The sequence below is a fragment of the Haliotis rubra genome, unplaced genomic scaffold (assembly GCF_003918875.1).
Source record: "Haliotis rubra isolate DU_JTF1 unplaced genomic scaffold, ASM391887v1 Scf1604, whole genome shotgun sequence".
NCBI lineage: Eukaryota > Metazoa > Mollusca > Gastropoda > Lepetellida > Haliotidae > Haliotis > Haliotis rubra.
This window is the reverse complement of record NW_025765564.1, coordinates 104,937-119,565: the sequence shown is the minus strand read 5'-3', so window position 1 is coordinate 119,565 and position 14,629 is coordinate 104,937. Positions and strand designations below refer to the sequence as shown.

Here is a 14,629-nt window from a genome sequence, read left to right as displayed (position 1 = left end):
CGACTAAATCATTGTGTGTGTATTGTGTAATTCATACCACTGACAATCGACATCATGCTGCTCATTTTCATGCTAAACATTTAATCCATGTATCCATACCAAACAGCATGCGTAGTGACGCTTCCATTTAACAAGAATGTCATCTGAATTCCAAAAAGTGGCATCTTAGTGTGCCGGTTTGAAGACATCAGGTCATGCTAATTATATTCAAGATGAGGTGACTTAAATAAGCAGTAGCACAAACAACGTTACGACATAATGAAAGTAAAACATTTAATACATTCATGATTTCATTTCCTCCACAAGACATCATTTGGCCATAACTTATAATGATCTATTGGCAGCGTAGTGGTTCCATCCACCCTGAATGGCGCGAAGCCTAAAGATAACAAATAGTCTCTAAGTCGGAGTCCATATTGGCCAGTTTTCTGCCACATCCATTCCATCAGAATTCCCCGAACGTCTATCTGCCGGAAGAACTTAACACCTGATGTTATCACCTGGAACTCATGTTCCTCAACGTCCATCTTGATAAAGGCTTTTTTAAATGGTATATGAGGCACTAAGTCGTCAAGGCGAACTGTGTCTATAAAATTAGGGTCGTACACATTGGTTGTGCTCACATTGGAGGGTGCAGTCTGTATTCGTGTACCTCCAATGTTTCCTATGTCTCGAACGAAGGACACCTTCTTGTAGCTGTCGGAGATTGCGGTGTAAAATATTGTGATGCTATCTGTGAAGTTATTATCCTGGACAGACTTACAGAACCGAATGACGTTCGCAACAAGGGGGTCCACTGCAACTACCTTCTTTCCCATGAGAGCCGCAACGATGGAGAAGGTGCCGACGTGGGAACCGATGTCGATGAAGCCCATTTTGGGGTCACTGCGGAGGTTGTTAATCATGACCTGGACATCTGGCAGATCCCACAGTCCGTGCAGCTTGAGGGACCCTGAGACCCACTTGTCATCTTTGAGGTCATGGATGTAGATGGCCGCATTACCCACAGGGGACTTCAGCATGGTGCGCTTGAGGTTCAGATTACCGGCACAGAAATGGTGAAGCTGGGTCCATCCACTACCGTTCCACCGGAGAATTTTAGTCTCTGGCCCATTCTGAATGGGCCCTTGTTGACTGACTTGGGGTGAAGTAACAAGGGGAATGTTTTGTTGATCACCCATGTTTGGCTGAGGCACGATAGTCATCTGCACATTCTGTTGACCAGTGGCGGGCATGTTTAGTTGACCAGCCAAAGGAATATATTGTTGACCTGCCACATTGTTAGGAACTTGCACACCTGCCATCTGCACATTCTGTTGCCCAGCGGCGGGCATGTTATGTTGACCAGCCAACGGAATATATTGTTGACCAGCCATGGGCATATTTTGTTGACCAGCCAAAGGCATATATTGTTGACCGACCATATGCATATTTTGGGGAGCCGCCATATTGTTAGGAATTTGCATATCAGGCCCTTGGTTGGGTTGATATCCCCAGCACCAGGCACATTGTTTAGAAAACCCTGCTGCATGTTTCTGGCCTGCATGTATTGGTTGAGGAGTGACATTCGTTGAGCAGGATCGATCTGAGGAGCCGCGGGATAATGCTGGCTGGTTTGCTGTTGATTCATATTGGCTCCCTGATACTGCATCAGCTTCTGAGCCAGAGAGCTGATAGCCTGGACATTCACATTGTTGTTGTTCATATTGACCGGAAGCTGTGGTGAGGGTTGGTTTGGCACATTTGGAACTTGGCTTTGCTGCTGAGACTGTTGAATATTAGCCCCTGGTAAAGGCACAATGGGGTTGTTTGCTATCACTGGCGCAGGGCTGTGTGACTTTTGTTGGGCCATTTCAGCAATATTAATATCCAGTTTGGGCGAACTGTACAGGATTCGTTGAGCAGCAAAGGTCAACAAGCCCACAATGATAATAAGGCACAGAAGGCGGTATATCCGTTTGGATGACATAATGGCTAACACCTTGGCGCACAAGGACTGAATCTTGAATCTTCTCACACCAGCTAACGCTGAAATACCTTCAGTTCACAGAGGCACCTTTTCCTAGGCAGTGTCTATCTCACCATTGTCGCGTGTTGTCGTCAGACAGTGTCCTGAAACAGAATGAACAGATATAATACACAGTCTTAATCTTCACGGTGTTATAAAGTCGTGAAAGAGCAGAGCTTTAGTCACAGCAAATGAAAAGGTGGATAGAATGGGTTAGTTCGGTTTAAGCCTTCTTTGGACAGCATTCCAGGTATACCACGTAGTGTCAGTTTAATGTGGCAGAAAGCCGGAACCCGTCACTCATGTCTCATACGTTCAACACTTTGTTTTGACCATGAGGCGGCTCGGATGAAACAAATCTAGAAACAGTCGAGAAGAACCGGGACTCGAAACCTCAATCATAGGTTCCCGGTTTGCCCAAGGGACGTAACCCTGCACAGCAAATTGCGGCGCCGTAGATGGGCCGACCAACCGTTTCCCCACTAAGGGTAAAAATAAGTGAATTAAATATAGTTACTGTTTTCGGTAACCGTTATAGCCAGTCAGCTTATGAAACATAACTCCGAAGATCCGGGTTCGATTCCCCACATGGGTACAATGTGTGAAGCCCATTTCTGGTGTCCCCCGCCGTGCTATTGCTGGAATATCGCTAAAAGCGGCGTAAAACTAAACTCACTTACTGTAACATAACTACAGTTTGGTCCCTATGTTTCCAAACTTCGAGGCGAAAAACATGGAAATATCAACCCAATGCACACAGCGTCTACTCATATACTGTGGACATATACTGTGGATGATACTGTTCCAAGTTAACAAGCACAGGGCACGCAGGAAAACTCGTCAGGATTTGCGGATTTCCAGCTTATGGCAAAAGAGCGTCAATTCTGGACATAATTGGCCTTGTTCTTTGTTTTCACGAATCAGTACCTTGCAGTTTATAACCATTGCGATGATTTGTTAATTAATATCATTCACGTCCTGAAAACTTCCTAACAATCAAAATCATAATCATCATTAGCAGGAACTAAAAAAGAGTTCTTGACAGTTCTTGAAAGGCATTTACAAAAATAGAATAACAAAAAATCATAGCGGCTAAGAAGTCCTTGAAGTAACTGAACAGTGAGCTTCATGCTGCATTGTCGCGTCCCAGGGGTACCTGCAGACTTTACAGTGCAACAAGAGCGGATTGGTCGCCCCTGCTGTATGTAGGGACGCTTCGTAGAGATTCCGGGGTGGAATAAGATCCGGCCAATATGACCAATATGCGTGTGGTAGGAGAAAACTGCTGAAGGTCAGGTCCGGTGACAGGGTTCATCGCCTGCCATTATCAGACTTATCTACAGGCAGTCGTAACAACGCTTGAATATTGGTAAGTGCAGCGTTTGACAACAGTCAAGAAACACACATGCAGATATCCAGATTGTTCGCATTACTGTTTATCATCCACAACTGTGTTCCACAGGAGATATTGCTTGTGTGAGATCATATGATATCTCCTAGGAGATATCGTTTTTTATTACCCACGTGGTCAACGTATGGCTAGTTGCATACTAATCTCGTACGTCACACGAGTGTCGTATCGCGTTGACCTGTGTCGTAACAACTTGACCTGAGATTCTAACGATTTGATTGGATAACCAATGACCTCTCAATTACGTCACATTCTGACGTAACTATGGTTTTCATTCATAACAAACACGTGAATTCATTCATTCTACAACTTAAATGCATTGTGGGAATGTAAACATCGTGAACGTTGCCGTGTCGCTGTTTAATTGTGAGTCGAACTGAGACATTATATCCGTCGAAAAAACATAAACGCAATGTTTCCACCAGTGATGTTAGTCGAATGAAGCAACTGCAAACCAAGAAACGGGGTGCTGCGGAGTAGTTTACTGTAGGATGTTGTACGAGGCGATGACAACTGACATGCATCGTGACGTCGGTTACCAAGGCAGTGACGTCATTACAGTGTGACGTCATGCAAATATTGTACTACAGTACAAAACTCTTCCGCAACCTCTTTATGAAACCGGTTTCGGTTTGAAACCAAAATATGAACAAAAATACGCTATTTTGTCAATTTAATGCATGTAAGACGTGGGTAATAAATAAAATACCACACTCGGTCTCATTACATACGAATTATACGAAACTCGTGACCTTCCTATGTTATCTGACCTCGCTTTCGCTCGGTCAGATACCATAGGAAGGACACTCGTTTCGTATAATTCGTATGACCTCGTGTAGTATTCTCTATGACAGTAGATTTTGTACAATGCCCTGACAATGTTATGACGTCATGAACTTGATGACGTCACAATGCTATGACATCGCTGCACCGCAAGTCTGACGGCGGTACCGTGTTCAGAGATGTACATTTTTCATTGAAAACTAATGAAGAGTGATTTTGGATGATAAATAGAATCTCACCATTGTGTCTTCTGATATCAAATATATCAACACTCGTTGATAAAAGTATAAATATCCTCGGCAAGCCTCGGATATTTGATATCCAAAGACACTCTGGTGAGATTTTCTATTTATTTCTACACCAAATCGCCTAAAATCAAGATCGGGGCCCCATATCAACGATGTCAGAATAATGTTGCATAGCATCTCTTTAGCAGTTTGGAAATAAATTATGGTAACAAAAAGATTCCAGGCATATTTTGACTTTGTACAATTTATATTATATATTTGTTTATATTTATATTATATATTTGTTGTTGTGTTTTTCATTCACAAGCTCTCACCACGTGACTGATATTCAGCATTCGAAGCACTGTAATATTATCACTTAACCAACTCTTAATGTTACCACGGAAAGATATTACACTGTGCGCTTGTCATTGTATGACGTAATGCATAATACTAACAGTTGTTTAATTTTCATAGGACACACATATTGCCTTCATTTATACAAGCGATCAGTCAGGACTGGTTCAACGTCCTAGAAACAGGTGCACTAACGAGCGGTCTCCGATCTGTTCTCCCGCATGGCGGTACGTCACAGTGTCACAGTTGTGGGTCTCGTGCATTTGTCATGCTTGTTTATCGCTTGTCACGTATCGCTTGTCACGGAGAAGGCATGTAACTCCGTCCATATAGTGAGTCTATGAATCAATTTTAACTAGGTATTTGCAAAATAAGATGAGCGCATCCTGCCCCACGGTACAAATACCTGTTTAAAACGGCAAAAACAACAGGTCACCGTATCGGACGCCATTCCTGTCACTGATGGATTAGATTTAGAAATATTTTCCTCTTGTATTATCAAGAAAGGTAAGATACTTTACGGATGACAACTTCTTAATTATATAAGTTGTCATCCATAAAGTATGTTACCTTCTTATTATTCATCAACTTCTAAAATAAAGGCAAGAATTTTATGGATGTGAACTTTTTTATTGTATCTGATGGACACGAAGTATCGGAGTATCTTCCTACTCCTTCATCGAGTGAAACGTTGTGTCCATCACAATCAAGAAGATCACATCCATAAAATTCTTGCCGTTATGTGTATCACTTCTAAATGTCATTCAAAGACTCAACTTCTAAAATGCTAATCAAACAGTCAGGGCTCCAGATAATTTTTCAACATCAGGAGTACGTACTCCATATTTTTTCACTACAGGAGTACTGGAAAACCTTAAGAGTACATTATTGTTTCGTTCCATATACTCATGCCAATAATGGTTGTCAACCCCCTCCCCACCCCAACCCCACACATCCACACCCCCTCTCCAATAAAAAAAATTGAAGGGGGTGACAACCATTATTGGCATGAGTATATATGCACCACAGCATTGATAGTCTTGTGTAAACAGGTCAATAAACAATAAACCAATATTATTTTTTCAGATAAATACGTCTGTAAATGATTCTAAGACCGTACACTATTGCTGTGGTGCGTACCTGCTACGTTTTCTAAATTATTTGCTACCGTATTGTGCATATTTTGTATCCGTACATACGCCGATACGGCCCTTATCTGGAGCCCTGCAAACAGATCGTGTATTACCACCAAACGTTTTGAATGTTCTGTTGATCCCTTGAAGGTTGTAAGGCTGATCAAACACCATGCATTTGCAAGGCAGGATCTGTATCCGAGGTATTTCAAATTTCAACAACAAGACCATTAGACGCACATAAAGACAAGAAATATACAAGGAAAGAGTACAACTGAGTACTATACATTATATGTAGAATCCTAACATAATGGATAAGAAATGATCACAGCAGTAACTTTGGTGGACAATGTGAGACATTGTAGATCCATTCTCTTATCTAGCTCTGAAAAGTCGTTGTTATCCATAAAGCGTGTCATGAATAGATATGGCACACTTTCAATAAAACCATAAAATATATGATCTAAAGAAAACATCATCTTATCTGAATATTTCTCACGGAAAACCAACATATTGTTAGGGCAACTCACGGCTGAGGGAAGAAGACAGGGTCGATCCGATACAAGACTGTCGCTCCTTATATCCACATGTAGACGATCTGTCAAAACAGTGCGATCCAGCCAATCGCCGCCAGGTCACCCTGAACTGACCGGGGATGTGTTAATTGCCTGGGGGCAAGGCATCCATCAACCGTGATATGCTGTCAGTTAAAACAGCGTGGATGGCGTTTTGTTTTACCTGTATAAAACCCGGTAGGAAGTTAACTGTGTCTGAAACTGTGTGATGTATACCTGCCTCGGGGCTGGAGTCATTTATATCCAGGGCACAGGTATGTATTAACTGCTTCAGGGAATCCCCCAGTGGCAGAACATTACATAACACGCGGTTTTAATTGTACCTGAGATCACTGTTCTTTAATAAGATCGTCATGGTTACCTTGATTAATGGTCATTCAAAGATAAGGTCAGGTTTAACCCAAACATAAACTGTACTTAATGTCGGCATTTGTCTGATATGAAAGTAATTTGCACAAAGCTGATAGTTTAGCTGTTTCAATACGAAGTATCTTTCTTACGGTTTTACTTTCAATTTCTCGATGGGTGCTATAAATGAAACCAAGCTTATATATCTCGACGTGTCAGTGTTCCTAGTTAATGACATTGATCGGAAGGACGGTTAATTATATAATTAATCACACAAGGGATACCATCTTAATTCTTATTAATAATAAACATTAATTTAGCTTCATCTATGTCCCGTGTGTAAACTCTGTGAGGTACTTGGGAGGGTATATTGACGATGCGCGGGACTACGAAGCTGAAAGTGAAATACGTCATACTAAGCACATGGTATGACTTCGTCCCACGCCTTAGTAGCTGTCTATATATTTTTAGGAATCAAGTTCTTATTCTAATGTAGCAAAGCATCTTATGGCTTACAAGTCACAAATGTACACAGATATATTTTTTTCAAAATAATGTATACATTTGCATACCCATGCATACGAATGATCGAAATAATTACTACAGTCGGTTTGGCGCAAAAGCGGATCGATGAATTGTAATCTAACTCGAGTAAACATTGATCAAAATCAAGGCATCAGACCAACTCTGTGTTTTTTTTACAGAATTTATGTCCTAATAATAAATAAAGTTGTTTAACAAACTATCATTAAAATATTTACAAAGTTCACTATTTGTTAAGGGGATGAGTGCAAAGAGAGGAGCAGCCAGGTGTACGAGAAGCACGTGCACAAGTGCCGACAAAGTTATTGATTCATTTACCTGTGCTCTTTACTTTCGCGCACACCTGGCTGTTCCTCTCTTTGCACTCCTCCCTCGTAACAAAAAGTGAACTGGGTAAATATTATCATGACAGTTTGTTAAACAATTTTTTTTATTTTTAGGACTTAAGTTGCAAAAAATTCTATAGAGTTGGTCTGATGTTTTAATTATGATCAGCGTTTCGTTTAATATCATATGTTTGTTAGTCTTCGAGTTAGATTGCAATTCATCGGTCCGTTTTTGAGCCAAACGGACTATAAGTAATAAATGAGATAGTTCTAACAAAGAATATATTCTAACGCAGTGGAACTTAGAATCACTTCGTTCATGCATGATATAGAGATTTTCGTTGAGGGATCGTTAAAAACGACTATGTCACTGTATGACATAACTAACTAATTAGGTCAAGTAGGTTCCAGAGGTAGAAACGGTATGTTCTCATTTCGCCTACATCCCATTTCGCCTACAGTCTTAAAACAACATGTCATGGTCTGTTGACTGTTGATTACGCAATGGTGAACTAGTAGAAACAGGGGTTCGCATTGCAAAATTTTAAAGAAACGATCGTAAATTCATCCGGAGTAAAAAGGAAAGACAAGTAATAAATGATTCTGTGGCGGGGATGAGTAAAAGGGCCAATTTCAAGCGTTAGTGACCAACATACGCGTTTGCTAATATACTACAGTATTACCATACAACCTACATGTTTGTCAGTTTACAGAACGTTTTAATTGTCATTCATTAGGTTTACCTATATCATTCCATAAGCTGTGATCCCACCTTGTACCATCACAGGTTAACAGAAAACCCATAATACAACTAGAACAAGGCGAGGCGTCCGTGAGATCGATGTTAACACATGCAATTTGAACAAGGACACGATTGACCCATGCAATGTTGACAACAGCTGACCAATTGTAAATATGGATTGTAATTAAGCGATTTGTAAAAGCTTATCTTAACCAGAAGCGTATAGTTTCTTCCACAGGTTAATGTCCTGGATGAATCTCATTCCAACAACTGAAGGCGGCTCTGAAGATGTGACTAAATGACAACAAACAGCCGCTATAAAAATATGTTTACGTTATTTATTATTTTAATTGCCTTGATTGTTTATTGTAAACGCCAAAGCAATATTCCAGCTATATGGCGGCGGTCTGCAAATAATTGTGTCTGGACCATACAATCCAGTGATCAACAGCATAAGCAACGATCTACGCAATTGGGATATGATGACATGTGTCAACCAAGTCAGCGAGCGGCTGTGGGGTAGCCTAGTGGTTAAAGCGTCCGCTTGTCACGCTGAAGACGGGGTTCGATTCCCCACATGAGAACAATGTGTGAAGCCCACTTCTGGTGTTCCCCGCCATGATATTGCTGGGATATTGCTAAAAGCAGCGTAGAACTCACTCACTCACCTTACCTGGAAGGAATTAAATACAATTCACGTCATATATTCCGTAATGATGAGTTCGTTTTAACTTTGTCATGTTGTGTGCGTGTGATTATTTCTTTGTTGGTTTCTACATGCCTTCTCAGTGACATGGTCAGGTAAACAACAATCACTAGCCATGCATATATTTTCCCGACCTTACAAAATGGACACATTAAGTTACTGGTTTTTATTATTATTTATTAACGAGTGAGTGAGTATGGTTTTACGCCGTTTTTAGCAATATTCCAGCAATATCACAGCGGGGAACACCAGAAATGAGCTTCACACATTGTATCCATGTGGGGAATCGAACCCGGGTCTTCGGCGTGACTAGCCAACGCTTTAACCACTAGGCTACCCCACCGCCCCTATTTATTAAAGAGGAAATGGGGATAAATATTAAATAAAATATCCTACTGTTGACGCATTTAGTAAATAATTTCAAATCTGATCAACTGAAAGAGTTTTTATCATCACTGTTGTATACATCAACCATCAACCATCAACATGTACGTCCTGATGACGTTGACGTGTGTGTTTGACAGGCTCCTTCATGTACTGTCCAGTAAATCAAACTTTGCTGTAAACAGTATCTAAATAAATGGGTAGAAACAATATTAACATAAACTATATGCTTTAAGCAGAAAGGACTTGTGACACGACGAGTTCGCGAAAAGGTGAGAGTACCGTGCCCCGACAGTAGTACCCGCAGCATTCACATGCAACGCCAAGTCGATCATAAACAAGAGAAAACATGAAAACATATGACACAGGTGAACATACTTGGGAATTCTATTGGATATCATTTGTCAAGGACGCGTCAAGGTTGGACTGACTGACTGAGTTTGGTTTTACGCCGCTTTTAGCAATATTCCAGCAACATCACGGCGGGGGGACACCAGAAATGGGCTTCACACATTGTACCCATGTGGGGATTCGAACCCGGGACTTCGGCGTGACGAGCCAACGCTTTAACCACTAGGCTACCCCGCCGCCCCGTCAAGTTTGGAAATGTTCCCTACTTGCCCAGCTGAAAGGTTTTGAAAGCTGTAACAAGACACGTGCAACATCGGTATTATGTCAGCTTACCTCAAATTCCAATCGCACCACACACACGCACGCACACACACACACACACACGCAGACCACCGGAGAGGGTGTGTGTGCCCAAAATCATACAGATACTTCGGTGCTGCATGCATGTGTTTTATCCTTATTTATGATTTTATCTGTGATAAAAGATGTGTTAGTGTCTAATAGGCCACTGGTCTTTGTGTGTGTACATGTGTGTGTGTGACACTTTTTAGAAGTGTATATATCATGTGACACTTAAATACAATATCTTATATGTAGCACCGAGCTGGGATATCTGCAGGCCTTCTTCGCGACAGCAGTACACACTTCGCAATTATTCTAAGCAAACATGGCCAAGATAGCAATGTTCTCTGCGCTTTACAGTTATAATTACACGAGATAAATAAGCGCGAAACAAACGATTCCGTGGACAATTGGTCAGTTTACGTCTCAAGGTGTTCATCTCGTACGTCGGTAGAACCAGAAATTGTTGTATTCAGCGCTACCGGAACAGTGTTTTAACGTGTATGTTTCGGACCCCAGGTCACCCGCACAATATACTTGATTGATATACCTCGTATAGACAGCCGTGACTCAAATATCTGTCTTCCTGTCTGTCAGGAAGGATTTCGCAAAGCACATACTGTGAATAATGTGGTCAAGTTGTGATCCCTCGCTCGGATGCGAGGTGCTTCTCTTGTCACACTTGAACTTGTTGTATTAAGGTTGGATGGGTGGTCAAAGAAAAAAGCCCTGACCTTTGTAGTCAGGGTAACATGAGCAATGGGAGTGAGACTATTAATACAATGTACAATGAAAGACATGCGCTGCCTGGCAACTGCAACCACTATGAATTTACTCGGTTATTAGATCTTCGTATTGTAGGATAAAGAAGGGTAACGCAGTATAACGATATATTCTTATTAAAAGAGGAGACGCTCTGCAAGCTCTATAACATCAGTTGTGTTGAAGACGAGTGCCACATTCTTCTCGTGTTTATTCTATGCTAAGAAAGAAGTGTCCAAAAGAATGTCCTTTCCAGCCTCTTTATTCACCGATTTGTTAACAGCCCTAACATGTTACTGTTACATCAGTTATCTGTGCTTACTTTACGATGCCATGATATACAGGAGAGATTTCCACACAGAACTCTACACCATGTCATCGACAGAAAAAAGAAAACAAATATTCTCAAATGATCAAAAGGCAACAGTTCACAAAATAAACTGCTACTGGCTTGTTTTGTTCAGGTTTCCACGGACGGACATGCTGATCGTCATATTTCCCCGTTATCAAACTGGATAAAAATGGACTGATGCTTTTATCGCCAGTGTTTATTCAGTACAAACAGGCTAGCGTCTACTTTACTGGCATGTTGGTGCCCGGGGGCTTAAGCTGAGGTAAATTACGCGTGTAAATACAAGGACGATACATCTTATAAATGACTGCATAAACAGCTGCTCTTTTAAATGAAATAAAATCCCAGTTTAAAACCGTCTTTACTTTAAGTGGCTGTTATACTGGCCACTTGTGATAATGGTAGTGAGGGGGATTCAGTAGGTATTGTCCCGGTATTCCATATATTGTCGCCGTGTACAGTAAAACCCCGTTAATATATGGATCCCGTGTATGTTTTGAATGTCTACATAATAGTGTTGGGAATTGGTTGAAATTTCACAATTCATGATTGGTTCAATACCAACGACCAATCATCGAAAAAACATTGGTTAGCGTCATTTTTCAGATTTTCCTATTCAGGTTAGTATAAGTATAAAGAAAAAAAACATTTGGTTCTCTGTTGTTTTTAGAAACTGCACAAATTACATTTGCAGATTTCACATCCAGTGTAAAATGATTCAGTTCCAGTGTAACATTAACTTCCCAGATTCTTGAGGAAATATTCAGTCATGACTTTTCAGAAAGTGAAGTGAGTTTTCTTAGAAATAAACACGTTTTCAGGCCCCGACAACGTCCTAGATATGTTCCATCATCACGTATTTCAAACTCTATTACAGTGGTTCCAAAATCGTTTGCGTTCGATTATGAGAAAATGTGATCGATTGCTTGGTCGTTTGGCCACTGCGACCAATCTTCGATTATTTCAATTAATCGGACCACCACTACTACATACAGGTAGCCCAGTGTATCCTGGATTACCTGCCAGCTATGCTTTTCGTTGTACACATCAATTGATTAGCAGTGAGGCTCGGTGACTTCTAAGAATGCTTGTGTCATCGACATAGGTGGTCATAATATCAATCACTAGATTGTGTTACCCCGACTCGATATTGTCAATATACTCTTAATTGACACTGAAGTCAGTAGACTACTCAGTTTTCATTTTGTTTAAGGTTTAAAAATTAGAAACAGATTTATAACAAAAAAAAAACGAGCGTCCAGAAATCCCCGCACTATGAACAAGTACTGTTGAAAGCACCTGTGTACATCACTTCACAAAGCATGTTACATTGTCCGGAACAGTGTCACAAGGACTGACACGTACGCGTACACGTCACACATGTCGATGTTGTACCAGAGTATTCTATGGAATCCTGGAAGGGACATTGTCGCGATGTCGCATTTTCAATAATAATTTTCTATTCCTCCAAAGGGCGACAATGCTACATAGCGACAATTTTCACGTGCAAAATATGTCGCGTTGTCATATTGTCGCCCTTTGGAGGAATAGAAAAATATTATTCAAAACGCCACATGCGACATCGCGACATGGCCGAAATGTCGCATTGTCGCGCTTTATTTAATTTTGCCTCATTTTGCTTGTTTTTGACAGGGCGACAACGCGCCAATGTCCCTTCTCGGATTCCATAGTATTCGCTTCATCTGTCAGTATGAAAATGTGTGTATGGAGATTCAGTGTCACAAAAATAAGACTGTATGCCAAGATGGATGGCTTCAATTTTCCGATTCTTGTCAAGGATTGTGTACGTGTAAGTATCAGTATTGACCACCGTCCACCGTTCCTCCTTTTAGCACATCTCAGACTCTGTTGTCTATAGAGGGTCCGTCTAAAATCCCAGTAGTTGCAGTGTCCGCTTGTCGCGCCATTTCTGGTGTCGTGATTTTGCTTGCTCACTAACTCACTCACTCACTCACTCACTCACTCCTTTTGGCGTTCTTGCTCTCTTGTCCAAACTACACTTACAGTGTATAGTTTGTGTCCATAAATTATGAAACAAATCACCAGAGTTGGTCTGTCGATTTCATGGGACTGTGCAAAATTTGGTTTTGTTGCATTTATTAGATTTTGTGTTAGTGAACAATTCATCGGTCTGAAATGAAATCAAACGGACTATAGTGACAACAGCGTCCACTGATGATGTTGTCCATGAAAGGTAAACCAAACCCATGACTTTAAAGTTGATAACATAACCTTAATGTATTGCTATTACAGACAGTAATTAATCATCATTATCAGATAGAATAGCCTAAAGTCAATCCGACCCCTCACAAGGAGCTCACTCCACGTGAAAGCGAAGCGTGCTGAATGTTTCGGCTTTCCGATATGAAATATGGCGCCAGTCCATTCGCGGCTACAATGAAACACGTGTCAATTTCATGTTTACATCAGCCGGTTTACTACGTGTAACATACTACTTAAACACCATGTATATTTCAGTGCCCAAACCTGCTTTAATACCTTGCAAAGAAGAAAACATATTTTATACGGATAGATTTTATACTGTATATAACTAAATCATTATTTCTTTTTAGTGTTTATAATGCATTAATACATTAGTCTCTCATAACCCTTAAAGGGTGGCTAACTTATATGTTATATTTTATAAGTATATGTACATGCATATATGTATTTTATGTGGGGTGAGACTGAAATTAAATATCTGTCTGTCTGTCTGCGACCACGTGACCACTCAACCGACTTCGTGGAAACAATATCAATCGCTTAAAGCCTCGATAAGAGGTTGAACAAACTCAAGCGTCACTCATTGCGGCAATCCCTCTCTATATAATCTACGGTAGCCCCGCCCAGGTGACGTGACGCATATACGTGGATGGAGTGACAGATGTCGTCATATCATGTGACAAGTGGAGACGCTGAAAACCAGCATACAATTCTACATCAGGGGCATGCGTTGCTCATTGTGTCGTGTTTATTGATGTGTGAGTGAGTGAGTTTAGTTTTACGCCGCTCTCAGCAATATTCCAGCTATATTGCGGCGGTCTGTAAATAATCGAATCTGGACCAGACAATCCAGTGATCAACATCATGAGCATCGTTCTACGCAATTGGCAATATACTAGCAATATCACGGCGAAGAACACCAGAAATAGGCTTCACATATTGTACCCAAGATACGATACGATGGCATGTGTCAACCAAGTCATATTCGTACAGTATATACCTGAGCTGTGCTGAGAATAACTTAAAAACGTCTTA

The 14,629-nt window shown here is 40.9% G+C and overlaps 1 protein-coding gene across 4 annotated transcripts in view; it reads right to left on the bottom strand.

Moving 5' to 3' along the window:
- Positions 1-259: 259 nt before the first annotated feature.
- LOC124271489 overlaps positions 260-14,629 on the bottom strand; it is a 56,319-nt gene continuing 41,949 nt past the window's right edge. For all 4 annotated transcript variants that reach the window (XM_046706642.1, XM_046706645.1, XM_046706643.1 and 1 more), the window contains one exon: positions 260-2,112. In XM_046706642.1, the coding sequence (XP_046562598.1) occupies positions 291-1,466 (1,176 nt within the window). In that variant the 5' untranslated portion in view covers positions 1,467-2,112 and the 3' untranslated portion in view covers positions 260-290. The remainder of the gene's footprint in view (positions 2,113-14,629) is intronic.